The following is a 24,446-nucleotide window of genomic DNA, read 5'->3' on the forward strand; positions in this document are numbered from 1 at the left end:
AAAACAGAGAGGGTCCTGAGCATGTGCTCCTAAGCCCCAATCCCACCCATTGTGGACACCACCCGATGACCCCTGGGCTCCTGTTCTTTAGGCCCTCCTGTGTGCCCTTCAAAACCAAAGGGAGCTTAGGCAGGTCTCCAGGCACAGACAGAGGGCACTGTCACAGGGACAAGGAAAGGGTGAGGGGATGTGTCACAGGCCACCAGGGCTCTCTCATGGGGCAGTGTCTGGAAGTGGGATGGAGTGAGTAGAAGGTGCAGCCCCAGCATCAGCGCCATCCTGTCTGGGGGAACCTGGGCCTGGACCGTCTGCTGCCAGGCTCAGCCCAGCTGGGCAGACATGAAAAGGCACAGGACGACCTGTTCCTCCACCTGGCCCAGGACCCACTGCCAGGAAGACAGCTGGCTGCCTTGGCACCCCGCTGTGGGCAGGGATATGGCTCTGCACCTGTGCAGGCCCGCCAGGCCTCTGGCAGCGGGTGCACGCAGCATGACCTCAGCTCGCACTCCCATGGGTGGCATACAGAACCATTCACAGGACTTGTGCTTCCACAGACAATCCCTGGCCTCCTCTGAGTCCCCACTAGGCTGTGGCCATCCCTCTGGTTTGCAAGAATGCCCAGCCTCGTCCCGAGGAAATGCCCTTCCTAAAGCACCTGTTCAGCCTCCTGCCGCTTCTCCGCTCCCTGCACGCCTTTCCGCCTTTCTTTTGCGTTTTTTCTGATCTTTTCAACTTGGCTCTTTTTAACTGTTTTCTTTTTGTCCCTTTAGCCAGATAGTTTGGGCCAAAGAGTGGCTAGATGGTAGTGTTAGGCTCCAGGAGAACCATCCATGTGCCATAGCTGAGCCTCGGGCTCCCCTCCCCCCACACACCATGCATTCACTCATGGATTTGCTTCTGACCCCCTCCCCCCAGCTTACACCAACAACCAGGCGGACATCGCCACCCAGGGCTGGTTCATTGGGCTCATGTGCGCCATCGCCCTCCTGGTGCTGATCCTGCTCATCGTCTGCTTCATCAAGAGGAGTCGCGGTGGCAAGTACCCAGGTGAGACCTGTGAGGGGAGCAGGTGAGGGAACCTTCCCACCAGTCACCAGGTCACCCGCCTGATCTGCCCAGTCCGAGACTTGGAACCGTGGCCCTCTCGCCTGCTCTTTGCATTAGTGCCACCGGCAAGAACTTGAGTTAATTATGTCCACCGAGGTGGGCGGATGGTGAGGTCCAGGCCGCTCCAGAGAGGGATGGAAGGAACCTTGGCTCCTGCTGAGGTTGCCCTTCCCTCGCCTTCACTCACCACCCATCTGCTTCACAAATTGGCTCTTTTCCAGCCTGAATCTCATTAGGACCCTGTGTCCCAGGGAAGGAGGAAGGAAGAGAGGCATTTTAGATAACATGGGAAGAGAAGGGGTCTGGGCAGATGGGCACACCCATGAAAGAGGTGGCAGAGCTGGCCCCTCCGCGGGACAAAGGGGATCTCAGATAACTGGAAAGGGGGAGCAGGGAGAGGCTGAGGAGTGGATGGCACTGATTGAACTCCACAGCACTTAAAGGGCTTTGAGTCCCAAAGAGGCGTTTCTCTTCTATGGCCAAGATCCTCCAGCCCAGACAAACCAAGGTCAAGAACAAGGACCTCTGGCATTCTTGTTTCTGAAAATATTGATTGTTTTTCAAGCAGGGGCAAGCAAGCCATCTGTCTATGACGGGGTGGGTGGGGTGACAGGAGACAGGGTAATGGATGACTCTGGAGCAGAACTCCTGCTGGGCTGCAGGATGAAGTCACTCCCTGCTCCAGAGCCCCATGACCAGACTATGCCACGCTCCCCAGACACCTCCTTCTCCCTGTCACTATACAGAGGTCCTCGCCAAAGCTCAACACAAAGGATCTGGAAGGGAGAGGAGGTTCTGTCTTATTTCCTTCCCCTGCCCTCCTACACTCAGACCCTAGGGCCCTGGGGTTCTGCTTCCATTGCAGTGAGGGAGCTCAGGAAATTGCAATTCCTTACCAGTGAGGGATGCTTTTTCACTTTGTTCTTGCAACTCTTTTCCTTCCATAAGAGAGAAAGCCAGAGTTAGGGAGAGGTCCAGCTTTCCACGTCACATCAAGACTTGGGAGGACTCACTGAGTCATTCCCATCCCAGTGGAACTCACCAGATGTACTCTGAGCCTATTCAAAAGTGCTCCATCCTCCTCCCAGAAAGCCCTCCAAAGCCCGCCTCCCTGCCTCCAGCTCCAGGGTAGGTCCCTGGCATGTTAAAAACACAGAGACCCAGGAGCCCAGGGCCAGCACCAATTGTCCTCTCAGCTTCATATGGCTGCTAATTAGTTATGTGATCTGGTCTTCACCACTCAAGACCTCAGTTCCCCTCACTGAAAATAGGAGTGATTGTCCTGACTTGTATTTTTAAAAGAACACATAAAGCATCCCTCGTGGGCCTGGGGGTATAGCTCAGAGGTTGCGTGCTTGCCCAGCATGTGCAAGGTCCTGGGTCCAATCCCCAATAACTACCCAAAAAATAAATAAATATATTAAAAAGGAACCCTCAGGTAAGTGCCTGCTGCATGCCAGCCTGTTTTAGGTGCCAGGGATACTAAAGGAGAGATTTTTGTCCTTGACATTGCAGCTGACTCCTAGGGAATGGCCACAGCACAGCAAGGCAGGCCTAGGCTGGGTGCATAGGAAAAGGGCACCTCAGTAAAGACCCAGATAGGAGAGCGCCTCCATCCCCAGTGTGACAAGTGTCTTCCCTGACCAGGGCACTCTGCCAGCAGCTTGGGAGAAACACACAGTCCCCACCCTGAGGAGAGAACTGCATTCTGTTAAGGGCACAGGAACTGTGCACAAAGGATTCTAATACAGAGCAGAGGAAGGGTGTGAACAAGGGAGGGTGTGCCTTTGGTGGAGGAAAAGGTCACATTACCAGGGTGTGGGGAGGAGCCCTTGCAGAGGCAGTGGGAGCTTGGTGGGAGGAGATTTAGTTGTTAACAGGGATGTAAAGAGAGCCCTTGGAGTGAGCAGGAGGAGGCAGAATCAAGGGATTGACTTTGGGAAGAATTGATGGCATCTTATTAAAAGTGGCTAGATGGTAGTGTGGTGTCTTATTAAAGAGTGTCTAGGGGTGGGAGGTGAGGACAGGCCCAGGGCGGTGTCTTCTGGCCCCACCTGCCGTAGGGCCTTGGAGAGCAGGGGCCTACTCTTAATCAGTGTCTGTCTTCTCTTACTGACCAAGTGCGAGAAAAGAAGGACGTTCCCCTTGGCCCTGAAGACCCCAAAGAAGAGGATGGCTCCTTTGACTACAGGTGCGGGACCTCCTCCCCCTGACTGGCAGCTGTCCTTCCTGCCCTGAGGCAGCCCACTCCCCTCAGAGCTGCTGGGCCACAAGGCAGTGTGTCCACATCCTCACCCACAGGGCTGTCACCTCTGACTCTCTGGCCGTGCCTGGGCAGAGGACATGTGGTCAGAGAGGTTGTGTGTTCTGACCAAAGAGGACGAGGCTGCTCCCCCACCCCCAACACACTCCATTCACACAATTGCACAACTCAAGCTGCTTATATGTTTCTTCCTACCATTTACCTCTAAAAATGAAGCCTGGGCCCCCCCTGCTGTGAAATGAGTTCCACTCAGGCTTCTCTGCTTACAACCACCCCTAACCCTGAGGATAAGGACCGGGGGATGTAGTGTCTAAGCCTCGGGCAGTGACGGGGTGGGGCAAAGAAGTCTAGATTCTTTCCTCTCGAACCTGGTGACATCTGTGGGCTCTAGGGTAGATGGGCCTCGGAGAGGTCCAGTGCCCTGTGTCCCAGGTGGCAGGGCTGAGGCCCATCTGGGAAGAGACCTGCCCAAGCCCCCACATTCACTTCCCAGTGGCAGAGCTGGAGAGGACAGGGGCTGGACTGCCAGCCAGTGCTGCTCTCCTATGGATCTGAACAGGACTTTGTATCTCAATGTAACAAAATCGTCAACTGTCCCTTTGAATGGCAGGTATATTCTGAATTCAAGAATGAGGCAGAAAATCCCCAGCACCACCAAAAAAAAAAAAACCTTCAGGAATGGTGCTGGGTGGGTCATGGAATCTTGTTCTCATACCAAGTGAGTGGAAAGGTCTGTCCAGGGCCTTCCTTCCCCGCCCCCACCTGGTTACTAGCCAGTCCAGGTCACTGCTACTCTCTGGCCTCTCTTTATCCTTTCTGGGCCTCCACCTCTCTGCCCATCAGCAGCCTGGCAAGCCTCAACAGACCAATGGGAGTGGAGTCACTGTCCACATGGGTGCCGGTCTGGCAGCTTAGGAGCCACAGCCAGCCAAACAGTTCCAGCGTCCTTCCCGAAGGACAGGCACAGAGATGCAGCCCCTTCTTCCCAGGCTCCCCTGGCAGGGTCCAACTTCCCCATGAGCTGGTCTTCATTTCCAAGGCCAAGGTGTCTTTTCTCCCCCAGACCCTCAGCATAGCCAGAGGTGGACACACAGGGTGGGCATCCTACACTAAGAGAAGCTGCTTCCTCATGTGCCTCTCTCCTCCCCTGGAAAACAAAGCTGTTGGGCTAAAGCACCTGCTGCGCGCTGTCCCCAAGGCCCACTGTGTTCAGGAGTTGCATGCCCAGCCAGCATGGGCACACGTGCTCACCTTGGGCACAGGCCCTGCAGCATCCATCCTAGAGCCCCAGGTGCATGAGTCCAAGCGTCCCAGACTGGGAAAGTCCCAGATAAGTGAGAGGAAGAACTAAGCTGCTCGAGGTGCAGGCCGGAGAGCCAGGAGGTGTGTTCTCCCTCCTCATCTTCCTCCGTCCTGTGGCTGAGTTCTGATGGGGCTCTCTGCCTCTCTCCCTGCAAATCTGTCCTCTTGGATATTGAGGGTCTCCGGAGGCCACTCCAATAGGTGACTAGACCAGGGCCACTCTTTTATTCAAGTTTCCTTTAAGTGAGATCTGCTCTTCCAGACTTAGGTCCCCTTTACCCTCAAGAACCTCCACCCTGAACCCTCCCCTTTGGGGCCACCTCTGTCCAGTGGATACGCCTGAAACGGGGACAGGAATTCCCCCCAAATTGCATAATAATTCTCCTGCTCCTGCGTGGGGCAAAGGGCCTAGGGAAGAGTGCAGGGTGAAAGACTGGCAAGGGGGCTGAGGAGCCTGGCAATGAATTCTGCCAGTTTGCAAAGAGAGATCCACTTCCTGCACAAACTCAGCACAACCCTAGAGACCACTGGTTTCCCTCCACCGCTGTCCCTCCCGTAGCACTGCCCGCAGAGCACCGGGAGGCTGTGTTAATGGGCTGCCTTCACTCGGTGCCCTGGAGGGACTGGGCTAATGGTTTTTCTTGTATCTTGCTCAGCTCTGGCTCCAGCTTGAGGCCTTCCCCGACGGCTGTCTTTGCCCAGTGCAGTTATTAGAATACACTGCCTGCTGTAATGGCACCTCAGCTGGTTGTTTTACCCACATCCAGGAAGAACTTAGAGTGGGCTAGGAGCAGAGAAGGGTGCAGCATGTCTGCCTAGACTGCCTGGCACCACTGTGGTCCCACCTGCTGGGCCCCCCAGTCCCTACCGCTGGTCCACATCTGCTGTGTGCCTGGGAGCCCAGCTCACCTCTGAAGTGCAGCCAGCAGCACCTGGTCCCCCCTCTGAGCCTAAAGGGCACACAGAGTTTTCCTAGCCAGGGGCAGAAATGGCTCAGGGTGCAGCTATTCAGATCAGGCATCTGGGCCCCATGGGCCAGTGCCACTTTACCAACCTGCCTCCAGCTCTCCGAGGAGAGAGCTGAATGACAGGGCTGGGGGCTGGGGCTGGCAGAACCCTCCAAACCTTCCTAGTGCTCAAATTGCTGGTCTCGAGTGCTTCTCTGTATGCCCCTGTCTCCCACGACCCCGCCTCTCTTATGTGCTAGGCCCAAAGCAGGAGCACCTGTTTGTGGATGAGCCAGATAACCAAGGGAGCAGCACAGAGACAGGGAGGTGGCAAGGTGGGGGAAGGTCTGATCCCAAAGCAAGACCCTTGCTTTGGTCAAGGGCAGAGCCTTGCCCTGCAGAGTCATAGGAGATCCACCTTCCATGGACAGGTCACAGGGGCATACTCAGGACTAGAACTCCTTGTCCTGACTCTTGCCACCCCACGTGATCTCACAAGCTAAGGCTCTGCCTCTCATGGGGTGGCCGTCCTCTACCTCCTCCCGCTGTGATAGTGGCCTGTCATGTGGGAAGGATCCCACACCAGGAATCCAGAAGCCTGCTCCCCAATCCCTGCCCTGCACCCATGCCATCTCCCCTTAAGGAAGACGCTTGTCCTCACTGGGCCTCTTAGCTTTCCTTTTGCAGCACCCGTGGGACAAGGAGGATGGGGCCTGGCTGATCCCCAGGGCCTGTGCTTGGCAGGAAGTCCACTGCCCTGTCCCACCCTACCTGGTTTGGGTTGTGCTGGACCCACTAGGCCCTGATTTTCTGTCTCTCTCTGGCCAGTGATGAGGACAACAAGCCCCTGCAGGGCAGCCAGACGTCTCTGGACGGAACCATCAAGCAGCAGGAAAGTGACGACAGCCTGGTGGACTATGGGGAAGGCGGCGAAGGGCAGTTCAATGAAGATGGCTCCTTCATTGGCCAGTACACGGTCAAAAAGGACAAGGAGGAAACAGAGGGCAACGAGAGCTCAGAGGCCACATCACCCGTCAATGCCATCTATTCTCTGGCCTAACGGAGCCCACCCGGGCACAGCCACTACTTTAAAAGTGGGAGGAGGGGAGAGGGGGAGACGAAGCCACTGCAGACCGACCACAAAGCCTCCACCACCTTCAGGGACAAGGGTACAAAATGGGGGTCTGCCAAGCTGTGAGGATCAGTGGCCACCCAGCTACCCACAAGCCCCCTCCCAATGACCCCCCACACCCCTGGGTGCCACCAGTGTGGGAGAGCTAGAGCCGTGACTAAGCTCACCTGAGGGAACCCTGGTCCCTTGCCCCATCTCGCAGCCACCCTGAGCGTCCATCCCACCGCCCACCTTGGCCTCGGCCCACACCCTTGCCCGGTCCTGTCGGTTACCGTACTTTCATTGACTTTATTTTTGCTTTGTGCATCTTCCAAACCTCCAGACCCAATGTCTCCATTTTCTTTTGAAGATGTGTTCCTGGAAAAAGAAAGAATAGGTGGATTCTCCCCCCAGGAAACCACAAAGAGATGGAAAGGACGGATCCCTAACAGAACGTAGAGAAGAGCCGTAGTATTCAAACCGCCGCTGGGCCAGCACGTTTCTGGAGGATGCCTTTCTTTGCCATATTGTCCCCCACCCTTGCTCCCAACCCATCTGCCTCTGTCTTGTCAGTTGCTGAGCTGGGCTTGGCTCCTTCCTGGAAAATGACAGTATTTTTTGGCAGGGAGAGGTTGGGCAGTCGCCTCGCCCCTCTCTGGTTCATTTGGGAGGTGAGTTTACCTCTGTCTCCTCGTTCTTACCCTGCCCCTGCCTCCAGAGTGTCCAAGAATGAGCTGCACTGACTTTGAAGGAGAAGCTGGAGGCACAGGAGTGGGCACTGATGGTACGAACTTCAATTGCAATGACTGGACCTCAGCAGAAGAAAGTCAGGGGTCTGGTCTCTTGGGAACTGTGTGCACCTCTGGAGAGAAGCAAAGGGCTGGGTTTGGACTCCTTCCTTCCCATCAGTGAATACAGGGATGTAGGAGAGAGGACCACACCCACTATGTCCAGAGCAGAGGGCATCCGCCCACCTGGCCAGGGTCTACGCTGCTACCCTCAAGGAGATGGAACCCTGCAATGCAGAAGCCTTGCTGGTGTGTTCGGGGGTGTAAACCACCACCCTCTTCCTCCTCTAGCAGATGTCGGTCGTCTCCTTGGTCAATTCTGTATGCTGTTGAGACTTGTGTTTGACGTGATGTGTGGGTGGAGACCTGCTGCCCCAAGACTGAGCCTGTCTGTCCTTTCATTAGGGTATATATACATATCAGGGGACCCTGTGGTGGCGCCATCTAACAGTGCTGTGACGCCCCCACCCAGAGAGGACTCAGTGCTCTTCGTATGCCTTATGCAGTTCTGATCTGTCCCTGGAATTCCCAGGTTCCCAGCCCCTCCCTGCAAGCCTTGAAGCCTCCAGTGACGTCTGACTCAGAATCAGGGCAGCCTATGCAAGTGTCCCTGCAGGACCACAAGCAGCCACTCCATACACACCCTTACCCCGTTGCCCACATGGAGACTCGCAGACCTGCAATTCTCAGACCGAAGGTGCTGCCTTCACCCTCCCCACCTAATTCATTTTTGAAACCAAAGGTACCTAGCCTCAGTGATGCAGAGAGAGGGAGATCTTGAGCCTGCGTGTGCCCCTGTCACTGTTTCTGTAGCTCAAGTCGGTTTCAGGAGGGTGAGGCTGAGCCCCAGGAATGGATCACCTGCTACTGACGCAGCCTCCAGTTTGAGCCTCCAGCTGCCATCCAGGGGCCTGGAAAGGACCAGGGCCGTGTCCTTCAGAGACTTTATTAAAGCATCATTTGCCACATGTTTAAGCCACAGAGGTATTAGCAATGCTTACATCACTTAATAATCATTCAGCTGAAGGTCAAGCTCATAGGCACACACGCACTCTGTCTGCAGGTAAGAAACCATAGCCCAGAGCTGAGCCAATAATGTTGTTTGAACTAGAAAGTAATGGCCCTGTGGCCCAAGCTGCCTCCAGGTCTGCTGCCCAGAGGCCTGAGAGGCAGCTCTCTCTTGGTGAAAGGGGACAGGGTTAAGAGAAGGGGACTGGGGATAAGCTCAGGGTCCTGTCCCCTGGCTCTCTTCCAACTCCTGCTTGGATGCAACTGGGCAGTCCTGCAGTCTAGGCCCACTGTCCCTGAAAGGAAGTGTCAGGGACATGTACCTGTGAGCTGAATCAAATGACCAGCCTTTCCAGAATATGCTTTGGACCTGAGCAGTCAGTTTCTCAGGCCCTCATTTGGTCCTGCTTTGTCCATGCTAGTGAGCCCATTCACAGAAGGCCCTAGGGAGGAAGAGGCTGTCCGACATCACAGAGCCATCTCCTCACCTCTGGAAAGTCTGTTGCACAAACCAATGGCTTTGAGGGGCTTTCTCTATCTGAAGGGTCTTGGGGAGAGGTCAGCTCAGGTCATCTTTGCACCTTGTTCCAGTGTCCCACCGTGCTCTGTACCATCATCCTCTGTACCATCGTCCTTTGCTGTTAGTGCCTCTCTTGGGCTGTTGTTTTGTGAGTGCTGACAGCTGCCCCCCCTACACCACCACCACAAGACCATAGCAGGAGCAATTGGGACTGAAGAACCGCTTTCCCCAAGCAAAGATGACGGGTGCTCAGAGAGCTCAAGACTGGAGGTGTGTGGGTGGCAGGGCTAAGGAGGCATTCCTTAGAGGAAGAGGAGAGGCCATTTTCCATAGCACCCATGCCGGTCCATCCAGCTCAACAGGAAAGCAGTATTGCCCAGCACTCACTGCTAGCTGGGCCTTTCAAGCAACTGCCCAAAACATCCTCACAACAACACCAGGAGTGGGCCCTACCATTGGTGCTTCAGCCTCTCCGGGTGGGGCAGGTGGTCATCTTACAGTGGCTCTAAAAGTTCCATCGACTAGAACTGCCATCCGCCAATGTGCTCAGCCACAGTGCTGCAGCTGCCTGAGCGCTCGTCTGCCCTCGTGTCCATTCATCAATACTCTTTGAAGATCCAGCCGGGCCAATGCTTGAACCCTGAGTACCAGGTGAGGCAGGTCAGGAGTGGTCTCAGCCCTCGCAGGACTGACATGACTGGAACCATCTTGAGACAGGAGCCACTGAGTCGGGAGCATTCTGCCTTTCATTGCTCAAGCCTCTGATGGCTCCAGAGTGGAAGGGAGAAGTTTCCAGGACTTAGTCCGGCTGGTCAGCAAAACCAATGGGTGGGGCAGAGGATCAGTCCTGCTCCTGGAGCCTCTTTGCTCTGCCCTTTGGGGCGAGTTGCTTAACCTGTCTACTCCTGTGCCTGTGCCCCCATTCGGTCCCTCCTTTTAATACCTCTCTGAACAGACGACAGGGGTCCACCTGAAGGAGCGCGGAGGTCAGGATAGCTGCCTCCCGCCCTGCCTTGTTATGGTGAATAGGTCACATATTTCCCAGTCTTGCTTTTGAAGAGATGGCTGAGTTGACGCTAAGAGGAAAGCCAGACCCACCCCTCCCTGTCTCTGCTCTGTCACCCTGCGAGGTCGGAGACATCTGGTCTACCCGCTTGCTGGCAAGTCCTGAGGTCTGGAAGTGATGAGAGTGAGCCAGTGCCAACATCGCTCATCCTACAAGGTGCGCCTGCACCGTGGGCCCAGATGGTGCACCCCTGGTTTCCCTGACCACAGTTCGTGTTGGGAAGGGAGTGCAAGCAGATCTGCAAGGGTTTGTGGGGTTTCTAGCTAAGGGACAGCTCCCTGCTACTGAGCACCCACATGTGCTCACATCCATACAGCAGAACTGTCACAGAGCAGTGCCTCCAGCAGGGAGCAATCCAGGTCATTGTCCTGGAGAGAGTCAGTCCATGCCCGGGCTCCTGTGAGATGAGCTTCAAAGGGCTGTGTGTAGGCATGGTGCGCAGCCTGGGGGAGGGGAGAGGCCCTATTTGGGTGACTGCTGTGGGCAGGACCTAGAGACAGAGTGATCCAAAAGAGAGGAAAACATTCCCCAGGAGCTGCAGCCTTCAGGGCACGTCCTGGAGGCCAGCGAAGTCTTAGGGCATTGCCCTCAGCCTTTGATGGAAGGAGCAGGGATTCAATGCATTTTTGTCTCAGCTTTTATGAGATTGATCATCTGAAAGCGAGAAATTTCTCAGGCTTCCATGGGCTGAGACTGGGGCCAGGGACACTTCTCAGTGGGAAGGCAGCAGCTTCCTACCTGGTAGGCCAGCCCAGAGCTTGCCTCCCACTCGTAACTTTGGGTGGGGTCCCAAGGCACCAGTCCAACCAGCCTCTGCCAAACCTAAGCCCATGGCTGTGGTCGGTCCACCCAGTCAGGCCCACGGAGTGACTTCTTTCTAGTGAAATGAAGGATTCTGCCTGAACTGTGTGTGACGAAGTAGCATGTGGGAGGTCACTGATTAAAAACAGAAGACTCAGACCAATAAAGCAAAGAGCTTGAAGTGTAAGGAGACTCTGCGCCCTGGGAGACATAGGCAAGTTGGCCAATGCCAGGCCTGGCCAGGCCCCTCCCTTAATAGACAGGATCACCCTGCATGAGCTCCATTGGACCTGGTGGCACAGTCCAAGCCCAAAGAAGGACGCTTTCTTTTGGTCCTTTTCTAGGAAGGGGCCTTCCTGAGACACTTTCAGGGGAGGGGCCAAGGGGAAAGAGGATGACCACCTAGAGAAAGCTGTTAGACCCACACAACAGCACCTAAGCCGCCCCGGGAGGCAGGGCTCCTCTTAGGAGTACCTTAGTATTAAATGGATGCTCATGGCGATAAGGGTGGAAATGAAACAGATACCAAGGCGTCTGGCTCAGGACAGTCAGATTTCAGCCTGTGAAGGAATCTCAGAGCTGATCTAATTGAAATGACTCATTGGGCAGACAAAGAAATGAGGACGCAGGCAGGCAAGCACAGGGGCTTGCTCAACACCACAGAGCTGGGACGTTTAGGTAGGATTAGGACTTGAACTTGGGCCTTCTGGCTCCTTGTCCAGTGTTCTCACCACAACTGCCTCCTTTAAAGCAGAGGTATTACTGCAGATCTGCCCGGCTGGTTCCCCCTGCCATACCTCTACCATCTGCACATCCCCCCAAGACCTCCCCAAATGAAAGACAAAAAAGATTTTTCTGAGTTCACGATCAGCCTGTCTGTGCAGTTAAGCCAGCCCTGCAGTGACAGGCGGCCCTGGCTACTAGACTGGAATGACGGCTGATCGATGTCTGTTACTGTGAAACTAGACTGTACCCCCCACCCCAGCATGGCAACTCTCGCTCCATCACGTATTGGACCCTCAGCACACTGTATTCCCCAGAAGTGAGGGTGCAGAGGGGTCTCTGTCCTTTTCTTGGCTGCAAGGTGCTGAGGGGGCAGCAGGGCTCTGGCGAGCCTGCCACCTGGGATTTGCTGGGCTGGAGTTCAGCCGCTGTAAAGACTTCAGAGAAGCAATAAACACAAAAGTCTGGGAAGAGATATCCAGAATTTTGTGTATTACTCGGTTTGTTTTTTGAAAAATGATGCAGATCAGATGACCCTGGCCTGCTCTTTTTTTTTCTGATTCCCAAATGCAATGTCCTCAGTCAGTGTTGTCCCTCTGCCCGGCTCCCCAGCTCTTTGCCAACTTCTTCTCACTCCTCTCGAGCTGAGCATTAGTCGCCTGTGACATGGCCGCCTTCTGTCCTGGTCCCACCCCCAGCCCATGCCGGACCCCAGAAGACCTGGGCCCTGCGCCCCACACACCATTCCCGTGTGTTCTTTTGGTGGGGAAATTCTTCCCTCGTCTCCATCCCTTCCCATGTCCCCACACGCCCGCCCATCGGTCTGATCTTGGTTCCATTGGTTAAACATGTAACTCTCCACAGTAGGCCTTGTTTTAACCCCTCTCACATCGTGTTCTTTCCTTTTCGTGAGTTGATTTTTGCATTAACCAACGTTGTCGGCGACAGATGCGTATCTGAGGGCGTCACCGCGACCTTCAGAAGGGAAGATTTTTCTGGGCTGTGGAGGATCGTCTAATACATGGACTTATAAACTGACTGCATGAACAATGAAAAGGCCAAATTATTCGGAATTTTTTTTGAATCACTGTAAAAAAAAGACTGATTTCTTTTGTATAGAGAACACTAAACGTATAATAAAAGTTGTTCAAAATGGATTCTGGGCATGCGATGGACTCATTTTCCTTGGTGAATGGGTAGGTGTCACATCTGCAGGCCCAATTGTGCCCGGGGAAACGGAGTAGGTTGCAGAAAGGCCAAAGAAAGGACCTGGAGACAGCCCGCAAGCATATGACTCACTGGGGAAAGCTTACCAGAGATCAGAGGCTGCCCCACGAGGAGTTCTGTGGCAGTGGATTGAACAGAGAGCTCCTCCATACCTCGAGGTGCTCTGCCAAGCATCCTGTCCAGTGGTGGCCAGTGGGACGAGGGACATATATCCTTGCCACAGTGCCCTTGGTTTTACACCAGTCGCCACCAAAAGGAGGATTTTATATATTAAGTTGTAGGATAGTGATACTCAGCATTAGCTTGCTTAGTTTGCTTTTATGAACAGCTGCCCAGGAAGCAACTCTCCTGGTGTGCATGCAAGTAAACAGCTTTCTCCAGGTAACTCTAACTTGCCCTGGATCCCAATGTGCAGAAGAGGAAGCCCCGGTCCTTCAGCGGAATATGTATCTGGACTTTCCAGCCACACTTGTTCTCATTGTTCCCCTAATTTGACTAGGCTTTTGGGAATAGAAAAAAGGGGCATGTTGTTTTACTATCCTTTCTTTCTTTTTAAAGGACTACACAGTGGGAGAGGGTGTCAAGAGGTTCACGACACAAGGAATCAAATGGTTTTGAAGGGCCTCAGAGAGCTCCTCTGGTATTGGTGGTCTCCCAGACCATCTTAAAGTCACTGTCATTTGGGGGAAATTCTTGCACAATTTGTATTTTGAGGGTAGGGCGCCTGGTTTAGGAATGTGTGCAGTTGTGGAGAGACCCCTGATCCAACATGGCGCTGTGTGCACACACAGCATTTAAGGGGTGCCATGCCGAGGAAGTTGGGAGAAGCAGAGACAGTGGCAGGGATACCCTGTCTCCTACCCGTCTTCTTTCTGGACCCCATTCATTCATCTTGCCTGGCAGGGAACAGACATTCAATATTGTTGAAACAATGCATAAAACTGCATACTAGAAAACAAAGCCCCTCAAAGGAATCTCCGTCATTAATCAAATAGGGAAGGGAGAGAGAGAGGGGCCACGTTGACTGAGGAGGGATGTGGCTTTGCCAGCCTCCTGTCTTGATGATTTGGCCGAGTTCTGGTGAGTCACATGGGGTGGGGTGGGGGATGGCCAAAGAGCATCACCTGGGAAGGATACATTGTGAAGGGCCATCGTGTCTGGGGTCCTCAGGCAGATGTTGGGGTGGGAGAGAGGGCAGGGCTGGGGGGTAGCTCTGCTCTGTGGGAAGATAACTGACCGCTCATAGGCAGTAATAGCAAATAAGGGCGAAGGGCTCCGTTGAAAACGCAGACCCCACTTTCTTGGACAAAGAGCCCCTTGGCTCTCCAACCTGCCTGTCCACTCGTCCTTCAGAGGTCCTCAGGGTGCACTGTTGACTTGAGGAGTGATCACTTTATTCGCTTAAAATGAGACCTTTATTTCCAGATCTGGCTCCTCCTGGGCCGTTGGGTTATGTCACACAACACCTCTGAACCGCCCTGCTCACTCCCTGGAATATGAGAAAGGACCTTTCTCATCCCTCTCAAGTTCACAGGCTGTCTCTGAAATTCGTCCTTCAAGTTCCTTTGCACAGTCACACCCTTAGTCCAAGCCCTCACGGCTTGAGTTGACAGTGTCCTTGTCTCCTGTGTTGCTCGCACCGTGCATCTGCAGCCAGAGGAATCTTTTCAAATACAAATATTACCCTACCGCTCCCTTACTTAAAGCCTTTGTTTACTACAATAGAATAAAATCTATACTCCTTGGTTTGGCATGTTAGACTTTTGGTGCTCTGACTCTCGCTTCTTAATTTTTCACCCCCCTCCCACATGTACCCTAAATTCTAGCCATTCTAACTTATTTCCAGCTGCCCGTGACAAGCAAAAATTCTCCTGCTTCCCAGGTTTGAACTATTCAGTTAAAAAATGTGTCATAATAACCTACTCTGTGCCAATGTATGATGTCAGTAGAACAGAATTGAAGTCCTCTAGAAGCTCAGACTGTTCTGGGAGATTGTCACATCAGCAAAAGTGATATTAGACTGTCCTGGGCAAAGGGCTCGATAAATGTGGATTCAATGAACACATTCTGGACAAAAGGTGGGTCTTCTTGGAAAACTCTCCTCTTGACCTTCTACACCCCCCACTTCTGGATAGTTCACGATCACTAGAGTTGATGCTCATAACCAGGATTTGCAATAATTTGGCGCCGCAGACTCCAGACTCCAGACTCTTCCTATTCTCACCCCTCCTAATTCCTTTCTGCTTATAGACCATCCCTCCCATACACCTCGAGGCAGACAGTGGCCTCTGTGCTGGGTCATGCATTTATTAACTTTTTGAAGTAGATCCTCACTATGTTGTCTGAGCTGGCCTTGAACTTCTGGGCTCAACCCCAGCCTCCTGTCTTAGCCTCCCGAGCGGCTGGGACTACAGGTGCCAACACCAGGCCTGGCTTGACACATCTTTCACAGTCAGCTCAGGTGATGCTATCTCAGGAAGTCTTCCCTGATGCCCTCATGTGCACCCCTGTTTTCAGTCTGGTTAGACAGCCTGCAGAGCACCTTTTTCACACATAATGGGATTTGGTGTATGATATTTATTGTCTCTTTCTCTCATTAAAGTGGGAAGATCGTAAGTCTAAGAGACCTTTCCTTTTCCTTCTCTGCTTTTCGAGGCCAATGCCTGACACGTTGCAGGTGCCATCTGAAGGACAAAATAAATGGAGATAATTGAAAGGAGGAGCTGGGAAATCTGCATGCCTCTTGCTGCTGTTCTTTGCTTTCTGTGGTGCTAGGGATGAACCCAGCCCCTCTTGCAAACCAGGCAAGCGCCCTGTCACTGAGCCCCCTCCCAGCCCTTTCTTTCTTTTTATTTTGAGATAGGGCCTCACTAAATTACCCAGTCCGGTCTCAAACTTGTGATCCTCCTGCCTCAGCCTCCCAAGTCGCTGGGATTACCATCGTGCACCACCCTGCCAGGTTGAACTCGTGTTTTTGTATGATACTCTTTGAATATTTGGACACATGACATTTCAGGGGAGAGGGGTCCACTTTTTAGAGCAGGCGTTTCCACTCCAGAGGGTGGAAGTGAGAAGATGAAGAGAGCATCTTGTTTGAAGAAAGCCAACCTCAATTCAACCGAGGCCAGACAAAGCAATCGCCTCCCTTCAGAGCCCCAGGGACCCCCCAGAATATCTGTCATCTCTCATCCCTGTCTCCTGAAGCCTGCACCTCCCAGCCCATTAGAAATGCTAATCTCCAGCTTGGAGTTGGATTAGCAGACCCAGCGGGGAGGGGACAAGTCATCTTCCAATCTTTATTAAGAGGGAAGGCTGTACCCGCTTTTGCCCAGCTGCCCCCAAGGGCTGGAGTCTGGGAATTCATTACAGCCCTCCTCATCAAGGCGGCCTTCCCGCACCACGATGTATTAGGTGGAGACAGACAGGGGAGGGCCACCCCGGGGAGGGCCACCCCCACCCCCGCCCCACTTAATGCATCAGAACCCATTTGTTTGATGTCAGTTCCTGCTGGAGCAAGGACCAGGCAGTGGGCCTCACAGCAATTTGGAGCCACAGCTGCGGCCCAACCCCCTCTCCCACCCCCACCCCAGAAATTGCTGTTGATTAGCCCAGACCCCACCATAGAAAAGCATGGCATTGTGCAGAGCAGGGACCACTGAGTTGTATCGTGTCCACACCCAGACCCTCGGTGCTGGCGCGGGTCCCTAGGAACCACCTTCCCACCCTGAGCCCACCCAGATGTTCTCATTGCTCAGCTTCACCTGGGAGAACACAGCGGAGTCAGGGGGCGGCTGGAGGGTGGTGATTTCACAGTGATACCAACCTGCAAAGCTACCCATTCTGTATTTAAAATACCAATTGTCCTCCAAAAAGGACAATGAAATGAAGAAGGCACTTTGCAAATAGCAACCGGGGAGAATCCCGCATAAGATTCGGGAACTCCAGGGCCATCCAGGAGAGCATTTGGGGAGCAAAGATTAGAGCACAGTTCTCAAAGTGTGGCCCCTAGTCCAGCAGAATCAGTCACCTGGGAACTGGCAGAAATGCAAATTCTTGGGCCCCTCCCAGATCTTCTGTATCAGAAACTCTGGAATCTGTTTTAACAAACCATCCGGGTAATTTTGACACAGGCTAATGCTTGAGAACCACTAGGTTAGAGGGACAGTGAAAAAGTCACGTACCCTGTGCCCTCCAAATTGGCAGTCAAACCTACTTGATTCGTGAATTTGCTTTGTTGGAGCCAATGCTTTATGCAAACTACAAGGTTTATGGATTTCAGATCCAAATTGATGCAGGGGGAAGCAGAGATGGTATGAGAATTTGGGGTCAGTGCTGGAGTCTCCAGAAATCAGGCAACATTGTGGGAAGGGCTTTGACTTTCTCAGACCACAGAATTGGCAGGAACTGAGCCATTTATAACACTGATGTCAAAGAAGCGAGAGGACAGCAGATGGTATGTGGGTCACAATACATTTACATTGAGTTGCTTATGAGGACGACACAGTGATGCTCACTTTATGTCAACTGTCTCGAACCTGCACACAGCCCTTGGAGGCAAGTAGCTCTACATCCTGATGTGCTTGAGGAACTGTGACTCCAAATGGCAGAGTAATTTGCCCCAGGTAAATGACAAAGCCAGACCTAGCTGCCAGGTCTCTGGCTGACTCAAAAAACCCACTTTCGCTACTACACTGGGGTATGAATGGGCGTCTCTATGAAGAATGAGCCCTGGCGTCTGTGCCTCAAAGGCACCCGGCCAGGGCGGCCCCTGCCAAGTCTTCAATACACTCCGGCAGCCAGTCGCCTCTTTCTCCTCTGCTCTGCTATGGTAGGTGAACCCCAGAGAGGCTGTGGGTGCTGTGCAGCTCATGGTCATGTGACAAGGGCAGCAAAGCAAGAGGGACTGACTTACAGAGGGACAAGTCTGCCTTGTTCATTAAATAAAAGGTGGGATTCTGCAGATAGGTCACACACTGGCTATGTGACCTCAGGAGAGTTACTTAACCTCTCTTTGCCTGAGTTTCTTCATCTAGACTGGGATTATAATTGTAGCTACCTCAGAGGTGAAAAGTTCTAAGAACCGTTTATAAAAAAATTGGTTGATTTAAATAAATAAGTGAATCACCTTACATTTCCTTTTTTCTGTTTACCAAAATATTCTTCTAGTCTGCCTTCAAAAGCTCTCTAACCTTCTCAGCCCTGCCCAGGGGCTGCCTCACCTAGGAGCTTTTCTCCCAATTCTTGCTCCTCTTGACCTTGGCCTTTAGCATAACTCCAGATCCTGCAGAGACTTGTCTCTTCTCTTGCTAGCCAGAGTACAGCCCTCCATAGGCTGTTAATCCATGCAGTACCCAACCCTGCCCCTCACAAGTAATAGGTGCTCCATAAACACATGCTGACCAATCTCAGGGACCCAGCAGTCCCTGCAGTGTAGCCAGATCCCATTTGGACTCTCTGCAGCCTGTGCCTACTGCCCAGGTTCGGGTTTAATCCTGTGGTGCTGGGGCCAGGGATGGGGAGCAGACTGGCCATATCTGATTTCTAAGAAAGTTTAGCAGGTTCCAGTGGCTGGATGGAAAGACCAGCAATAAGTGTTACGAGCTGGAGGTTCATTCTACAGCCCCATTAATTAACTTTCCCAAGGTCCCCTAAGTGCTCTTGTCTGTCTTTCAAGCCTCAGAACCATGCTCGTTTATGGGAAAGAACACATCTCTCCCTCCTGCTCTTTCCACCTGCAGCCTGCCTGTCTGGACCCTGCACAGCCCTCTACCCACAGGACAACCCACATGGCAGAAGAGGATAAGGCGAGGAGTCCAAAAGGCCTGGCTTTGTCCCAAGAGGGAGTGACCACAGAACAGGACCCAGCCCACATCCTCTCCATGAGCCCTGGCAACACGGGTCTCCAAGGAATTGAAGGGCGTTACCTCCCTGGGTCCACTTTACACAGAGCCTTAGGAGCCTGATTCCCAAGCTTAGGGCCTCTTCCAGGTCAAAGGCATAGGATTCAAGGTTCCTTCCTTCTCAGCATCTGGCAAAAACTGACACCCGTGTAATCAGTTCTGAGGCCCAGAGGACCCAGTATCTACCCAACTTCTCCCTACTGGATCCCAGCAACAACTCTTGAAAACAAAACCCAAAGGGCCTTCCTTCTGCTGCACCCCGTCAGCCTCCTCCCTGAGTGTCCAGCCAGCGGTCAAGGCTGCAGGCTAACTGCAGGAGAGAGAGCAGGGGCGGGGCTGGACTGGGCATCTGCTGTAGGCAGGCTCCTCTGGGAGGCCCCAGGTCCCTCTCCATTAAATGCACGTGTCTCAGACTCACAGAATGACTATAGGGTTCCAGTGAGCCTTGGTCCACTCCCTTTTTTTATAGATTCCCCACATCAAATGCAAAGCCCCAAACGGGCTTCCCCACCACGCAGCAAATGCACCCTCCCTCCTTCCACATTAGCTAATGCATCCTCCGGGAAAGCAGACACTTTGCAAATGAGGCCAACCAGAAAGGGCTAAGGGATATATATTTTGGGGGGTGGGGGTGGGGATGGGGTGCGGGGAATAACACACGAACTTCAAACTGTGCTCATTCCAAAGGGATTTTTCGCTGCCCAGGACTCTCGCCAGCCCTCTAACTAACCAAAGCAGACGGTTGTGAGCTGAGCTCGATTTGGGGAAGTTTGGAGCAGGAAGAGGCAATATGGTAATTCTCCGGCACTCTCATCCCCTGCCAAACTGAGGAATATAGGTGAAACTCTAAGAAGCAGGCAGACCCCAGACTGGGGCAGAGGCCCTCCACCCCTCCCCTCCCCTTCCCCACCCTGACACCCACCCCTTTCCACTTCTGATTCTCCAGCCCCTCTTCAGAGCTGTCAGATTCACTCTCGAGGGTCCATCAGTGGCTTTTAACCGAGCCCCCGGCTTTCATCCTATTAGTGAGCCCGGGAGTAATTATGACTTCATTAGCCAAATAGGTTCTTGGTTCAGAGACTCCCTCCCACAAAACCAAACACACACCCGCTTCCTCCATCTGAAGTCTGTCCCGGGGGGCTTCTGCTAACAATGGAGCTGGCTCCAGGGAAACCTGGCAGGAAAGGGGGAAGGAGCCAGGATGCTGCCAATGAGGAGGAGGCCCCCGCCCCCCTCCAGGGCCCATCTGTCGGCTGGTCCCCAGAGAGATTTGACAGGGAGAGGGATGGCACTCCAGCAAATGAGGGGCCTGACCCCTTGCAGCTCTCTCTGCTGCTCCCTGCCCTCTGGCCCTGCCTGCCCTTCCAGTCATGGGCATAACTGATGGCCAGTCCACCTCCTGGGTGGACGGGAGGGCCTGCTCGGCTGGGGACCCTCTGGGCCAACGCCCAGAGACCTCCAGAGGATCAGTGTCCCCTGTTCCCCTACCTGTCTGCCACTCTCTACTTCAGCACTATAGCTCCCAGGGCAAGGAAGTCATAGATATGACAAGCAAGGACAAGCTGTGTCCAGACCACCAGGCTAGGGGACTATTAGCAACCCTCAGCCACCAGACTAAGCAGGTAGGTCCCTGACACCTGAGAGAGTCCACAGGTCCCATGGTCAATTATCTGTCATCTCACACATCAGTCTTAGAAAACATTTTCTTTGGATCTAAATTAATCCCATATTGTAATTAAAACTATCCACGCTTGAAAAATTGCTTATCATCCTTCTCTTTTCCTATTCTTCTAATAGATTTGGGGAGTCCAGTACTCCTGGCTCTAAATGGCACCCAGCTTCTTGGCTCTACCCCAAATCTTCCTCAGTGTCTTAGCCACACAGAGCTAATCACAGCCTCCCATGTCTCCTGCAGGGCAGGTAAGCTTCCAGAAGGAGGCCACACTTGCTCCAGCCACTCCCACTCCCCATTCCCTACCAGGAGAAGGCCCAGGCCTCCTGCACACCCTCAGATGCAGGACTCTTTGTCCGTGAAGCTTTCAAAGAGAGCTGGCTGCTGCTTCTGGGTCTTTGCAAGTAACAGCTGGTAAATTCTCATTCCTGCTGAGGGGCCCTCTGCTTGGGTCCTCTGTTGGCAAGATGCCATCTGCTGGGGCTAGACCCAGAGGCAGAAGGATAGATGAGATGACCTCCAGACAGTCCCGCCACTTTCAAGATTGAGCTATGGGCAACCTTGGCCCTGGATCCTGCACTCCCTGACCCTGTTTTGCCCCCAGGCCTGAAATCTCAGTCACCTCTGATTCCCTCCCCACCATCCCCATCCTCCACCAGCCCAGAGCCCTGACAGGAGGATCCCGGCCTCTGGCCCTTCAAGGCAAGGGAGTCCTCAGACGCCGGCCCAGCTGTGCATACTGTGCCCTGCTTGTATCCCTGAAAGTAGCTCCCCTTTTGTTAATTCCGCAATTTCCCCAAGTGCCGGAAGCCTCTCATCTGACAGCCACAACATCTGTTCCTTGCACTCTCCAGAAGGTCGGTGGGAGCGTTGCCAGCCTCTTCCCTGAAGCTCCCCTAGCCGCATCCTTCGCCTGAGTTTAGGCACCCTGCTTACCAGGTCGCCTGGGAGCGCTCCAGGCCCCCCTTTTATCCCCAGCCCTTGGTGTCCCTCCCAGGACCAAGAGGAAGGACCTCGATAACCATTCCCTTTCTAGAGTCAAGCTCACCTGGCCAAGCAGATGAGCACCTATCCAGGTCCTTGGGGATCCAGGAAGGAGGCTATTCTGCCTCTTGAGGCCTGCCCAGGGACCTAGCAGAAGCCAGGACTGGAAAGCCCTCTTCTGGTTGCCCTTTCCCCGACACGCTCCTTTTTCAGGCCTCTCAATTCCAGGGCACTGGAAGCTCTGGCGGGTCCCCAGCCCAAAAGATCTGCTAGAGTCTGGCTGTCCCCACCCCTGCTTTGGCCTAGGGCTGCTCAACCCCAGCACCATTGACACGTTGAGTTGGGGAGTTCTTGGGGGCTGTCCCAGACATGGCAGATGGTTCAGCAATCTCCTGACCTGCACTCGCTGGAGCCCACAGCACCCTAACCCTCCCCACCCCACACACCCATTGTGATGGCCACAGGTGTCTCCAGACCCCACCAGTGTCCCCTGGTTGAGAACCACTGAGCTAAAGCAAAAGAAAAAAGAACCCGACACTTGAGTTTCCAAGACCGACATTTCTTTAGAATTTCTAGAATCGAGGTGGCAGAGGGGTGGCTTCAACCAAGGTCTGCAAACATTTTCTGTAAAGGACCAACCAAGTAGTAAATATTTTCATCCTTGTCGTCATGCAGTCCCCATTACAACCACTCAGCTGTCACCGTGGCATGAAAGCAGTCACAGACAATACCAAATGAACGAGTGTGGCTAGGTTCCAATCGATCTTTATTTATGAACACTGAAATTTGAATTTCATATTATTTTCATGTGTCATGAAATAGTCTTCTGATTTCTTTTAGCCATTTAAAAATATAAAATTCATTCTTTGTACAACAAACTACATCACTGGCTTTAAGGACCTCAGAGGAATCAAAACCTTAGGTCCCAGTCCACCAGCTTCTGTGACATCCACAAAGCCAAGGGCAGACACTGAAGTTGCAAGTGAAGTCCTGCTCCTCTGAGTAGGATCAGGGGGTCGTCTACCCCTAATTCCTTCTGACTCAGTAGCTCTGGTACTGGTTTTAGGGAGGCAACTCCACTGACCTCAGCAAGACTAATAGCATAAGTGGCAAAATTCAGTAAAAACTAGGAGCCTTTGTTTAAAAATTACTTTTAATTCCAAGAGAGCAGCAGAAAAGCTTTGAGCCAAGCACAGGCCCTCTGAGGACAGACTGTGCAAGTGAACAGGTTGCACCCATACAGCCAGCACTGAACCTTGGCCTTCCTCCCCCTGAGGTCTGCACCCATCTTGCAGCCAGCTTCTAGCAGCCAGGGAACTGGCACGTGGGGCTCATCTCTGACCCTGATGGACAGCTTCTCCCAAGGGACCTCAGGCTGGGCCGAATATATGACAACTAGCAGGGATGGTGAGTGGGGCATTAAACCTCGTCCTGCACCCTTTGCTGAGCTGTGTGCCCTCGTGCCATGCTGCACCTACTTGGTGGAAAGCACTTCACCAGTTAGTACTGGCCCTGCCTCCGGGACACCCTGGGTCGGAGAGAAGTAGCCAACTGTGCTCCAACTTGGTCCTGCCTCCCTCCATCCTGAACCCCCAGGGAAGAATGGATGACCAGTAAGTCAAGAATGCAATCCTATCACCACACAGATGCGTGAGCCAGTGAGCGGGGTGCCTATGACGTGGTTAGGACACGATACACAGCCACCAGTGCCTCAGGTCTGGAGGGGACGACTGCTGGCCTAATTCTTGAGAGTGAGGGGGATTTCGCCAGGTGGAAAGAAGAAGACCACTGTTCCAAACAAGGAACAGTACAAGAGAGTGAAATGACAGAGTCCGGCACTTTCCAGAATAGGACTGGATTGAGCTGGGATCACAGAATCAATGCAAAGACCAAAGAAGTCTGGGCTGGGGATGTGGCTCAAGCGGTAGCGCGCTCGCCTGGCATGCGTACGGCCCAGGTTCGATCCTCAGCACCACATACCAACAAAGATGTTGTGTCTGCCAATAACTAAAAAATTAAATAAATATTAAAAAAAAAAAAAAGACCAAAGAAGTCGGCTCAGAAATGGGCAGGAGCTGAGGGAGGCCGGCCAGCAGAGACATGGGACCTCCCTAGGTGTGGAAAGAATGCCACCACTAGCATCACTCACACGGGACACTATCTCCACTGAGGCCAGAACCCAGAGATTCCCACTGCCCACCTCCACTGTCCAAAAGGTGAGCATGGCCTCATCAGATCCATGGAATTTGAGTTGGGTCTCCATTTTACAAATGAAGAAATTGAGGCTAAGAAGCCTAAGGTCATATTGCTAATGAGCACAATAGGTAGAAACAGAATCAAGGTCTGTCTGCCTTCACGGCTGTCCAGCTACCCTGCTTTGCCTCCTTCTGAGAGCATCATTGTTCTGATGTCAGTGGAGCTGTCTGAGACCCTACATTGATGTGCCTTGATTAAAACTGCTTCCAGGAGGTTGTAGCAGGTATCCAGGGATCCTGGAAAACACGGGTCTAACCTGAGGCTCCGGGGGCCTGCAGAATCTAGGCAAGGACTCCAGTGTCCGCCTCTGCCCTTTCATGGCTGCCCATCAGCTACCCTGGTCAGGCTTAGGCAAGAGCACTCAGAGGCCATCTGCTCTGTAGCCCTGCCCACTCTCAGGCCCCAGCTCCTCCCAAGACTCTTCCTTGTGCGCCAAAAAATGCCCCTACCAAGGATCTCCTGGGGGAGTCAAGGGCAGAGCTCAGACAGAGAATCTAAGCACCTCATCCTAGTTCTCCCCTGCTCCGTGACCTGGCGCACGAGTTGGGCTTCGAGTTCCCTGCACCTCCATTTCTCCCCACTGCCCTACCCTCCCACCCTTCCACCACCTACACTAGCCAAATTGTTTCATTAAAAAAGAACTCAGGGTTCTTTGAGCTCTGTGGAGAGACCACATAAATGGGCATTATTAGCATCATTACTATTAAATATTAATAATGGCATTAGCATTGTCTATTATAAGCCTGAAAAGAAGTTCCAAGAGCCCTGGGT

The 24,446-nt window shown here is 53.2% G+C and overlaps 1 protein-coding gene across 22 annotated transcripts in view; it reads left to right on the forward strand.

Moving 5' to 3' along the window:
* Nfasc (neurofascin) overlaps positions 1-12,793 on the forward strand; it is a 174,483-nt gene extending 161,690 nt beyond the window's left edge. For all 22 annotated transcript variants that reach the window (XM_078022665.1, XM_078022662.1, XM_078022669.1 and 19 more), the window contains 3 exons: positions 916-1,047; positions 3,229-3,298; positions 6,448-12,793. In XM_078022665.1, the coding sequence (XP_077878791.1) occupies positions 916-1,047; positions 3,229-3,298; positions 6,448-6,679 (434 nt within the window). In that variant the 3' untranslated portion in view covers positions 6,680-12,793. The remainder of the gene's footprint in view (positions 1-915; positions 1,048-3,228; positions 3,299-6,447) is intronic.
* Positions 12,794-24,446: the final 11,653 nt, after the last annotated feature.

Source organism: Ictidomys tridecemlineatus, chromosome 10, assembly GCF_052094955.1.
Source record: "Ictidomys tridecemlineatus isolate mIctTri1 chromosome 10, mIctTri1.hap1, whole genome shotgun sequence".
Classification (NCBI taxonomy): domain Eukaryota; kingdom Metazoa; phylum Chordata; class Mammalia; order Rodentia; family Sciuridae; genus Ictidomys; species Ictidomys tridecemlineatus.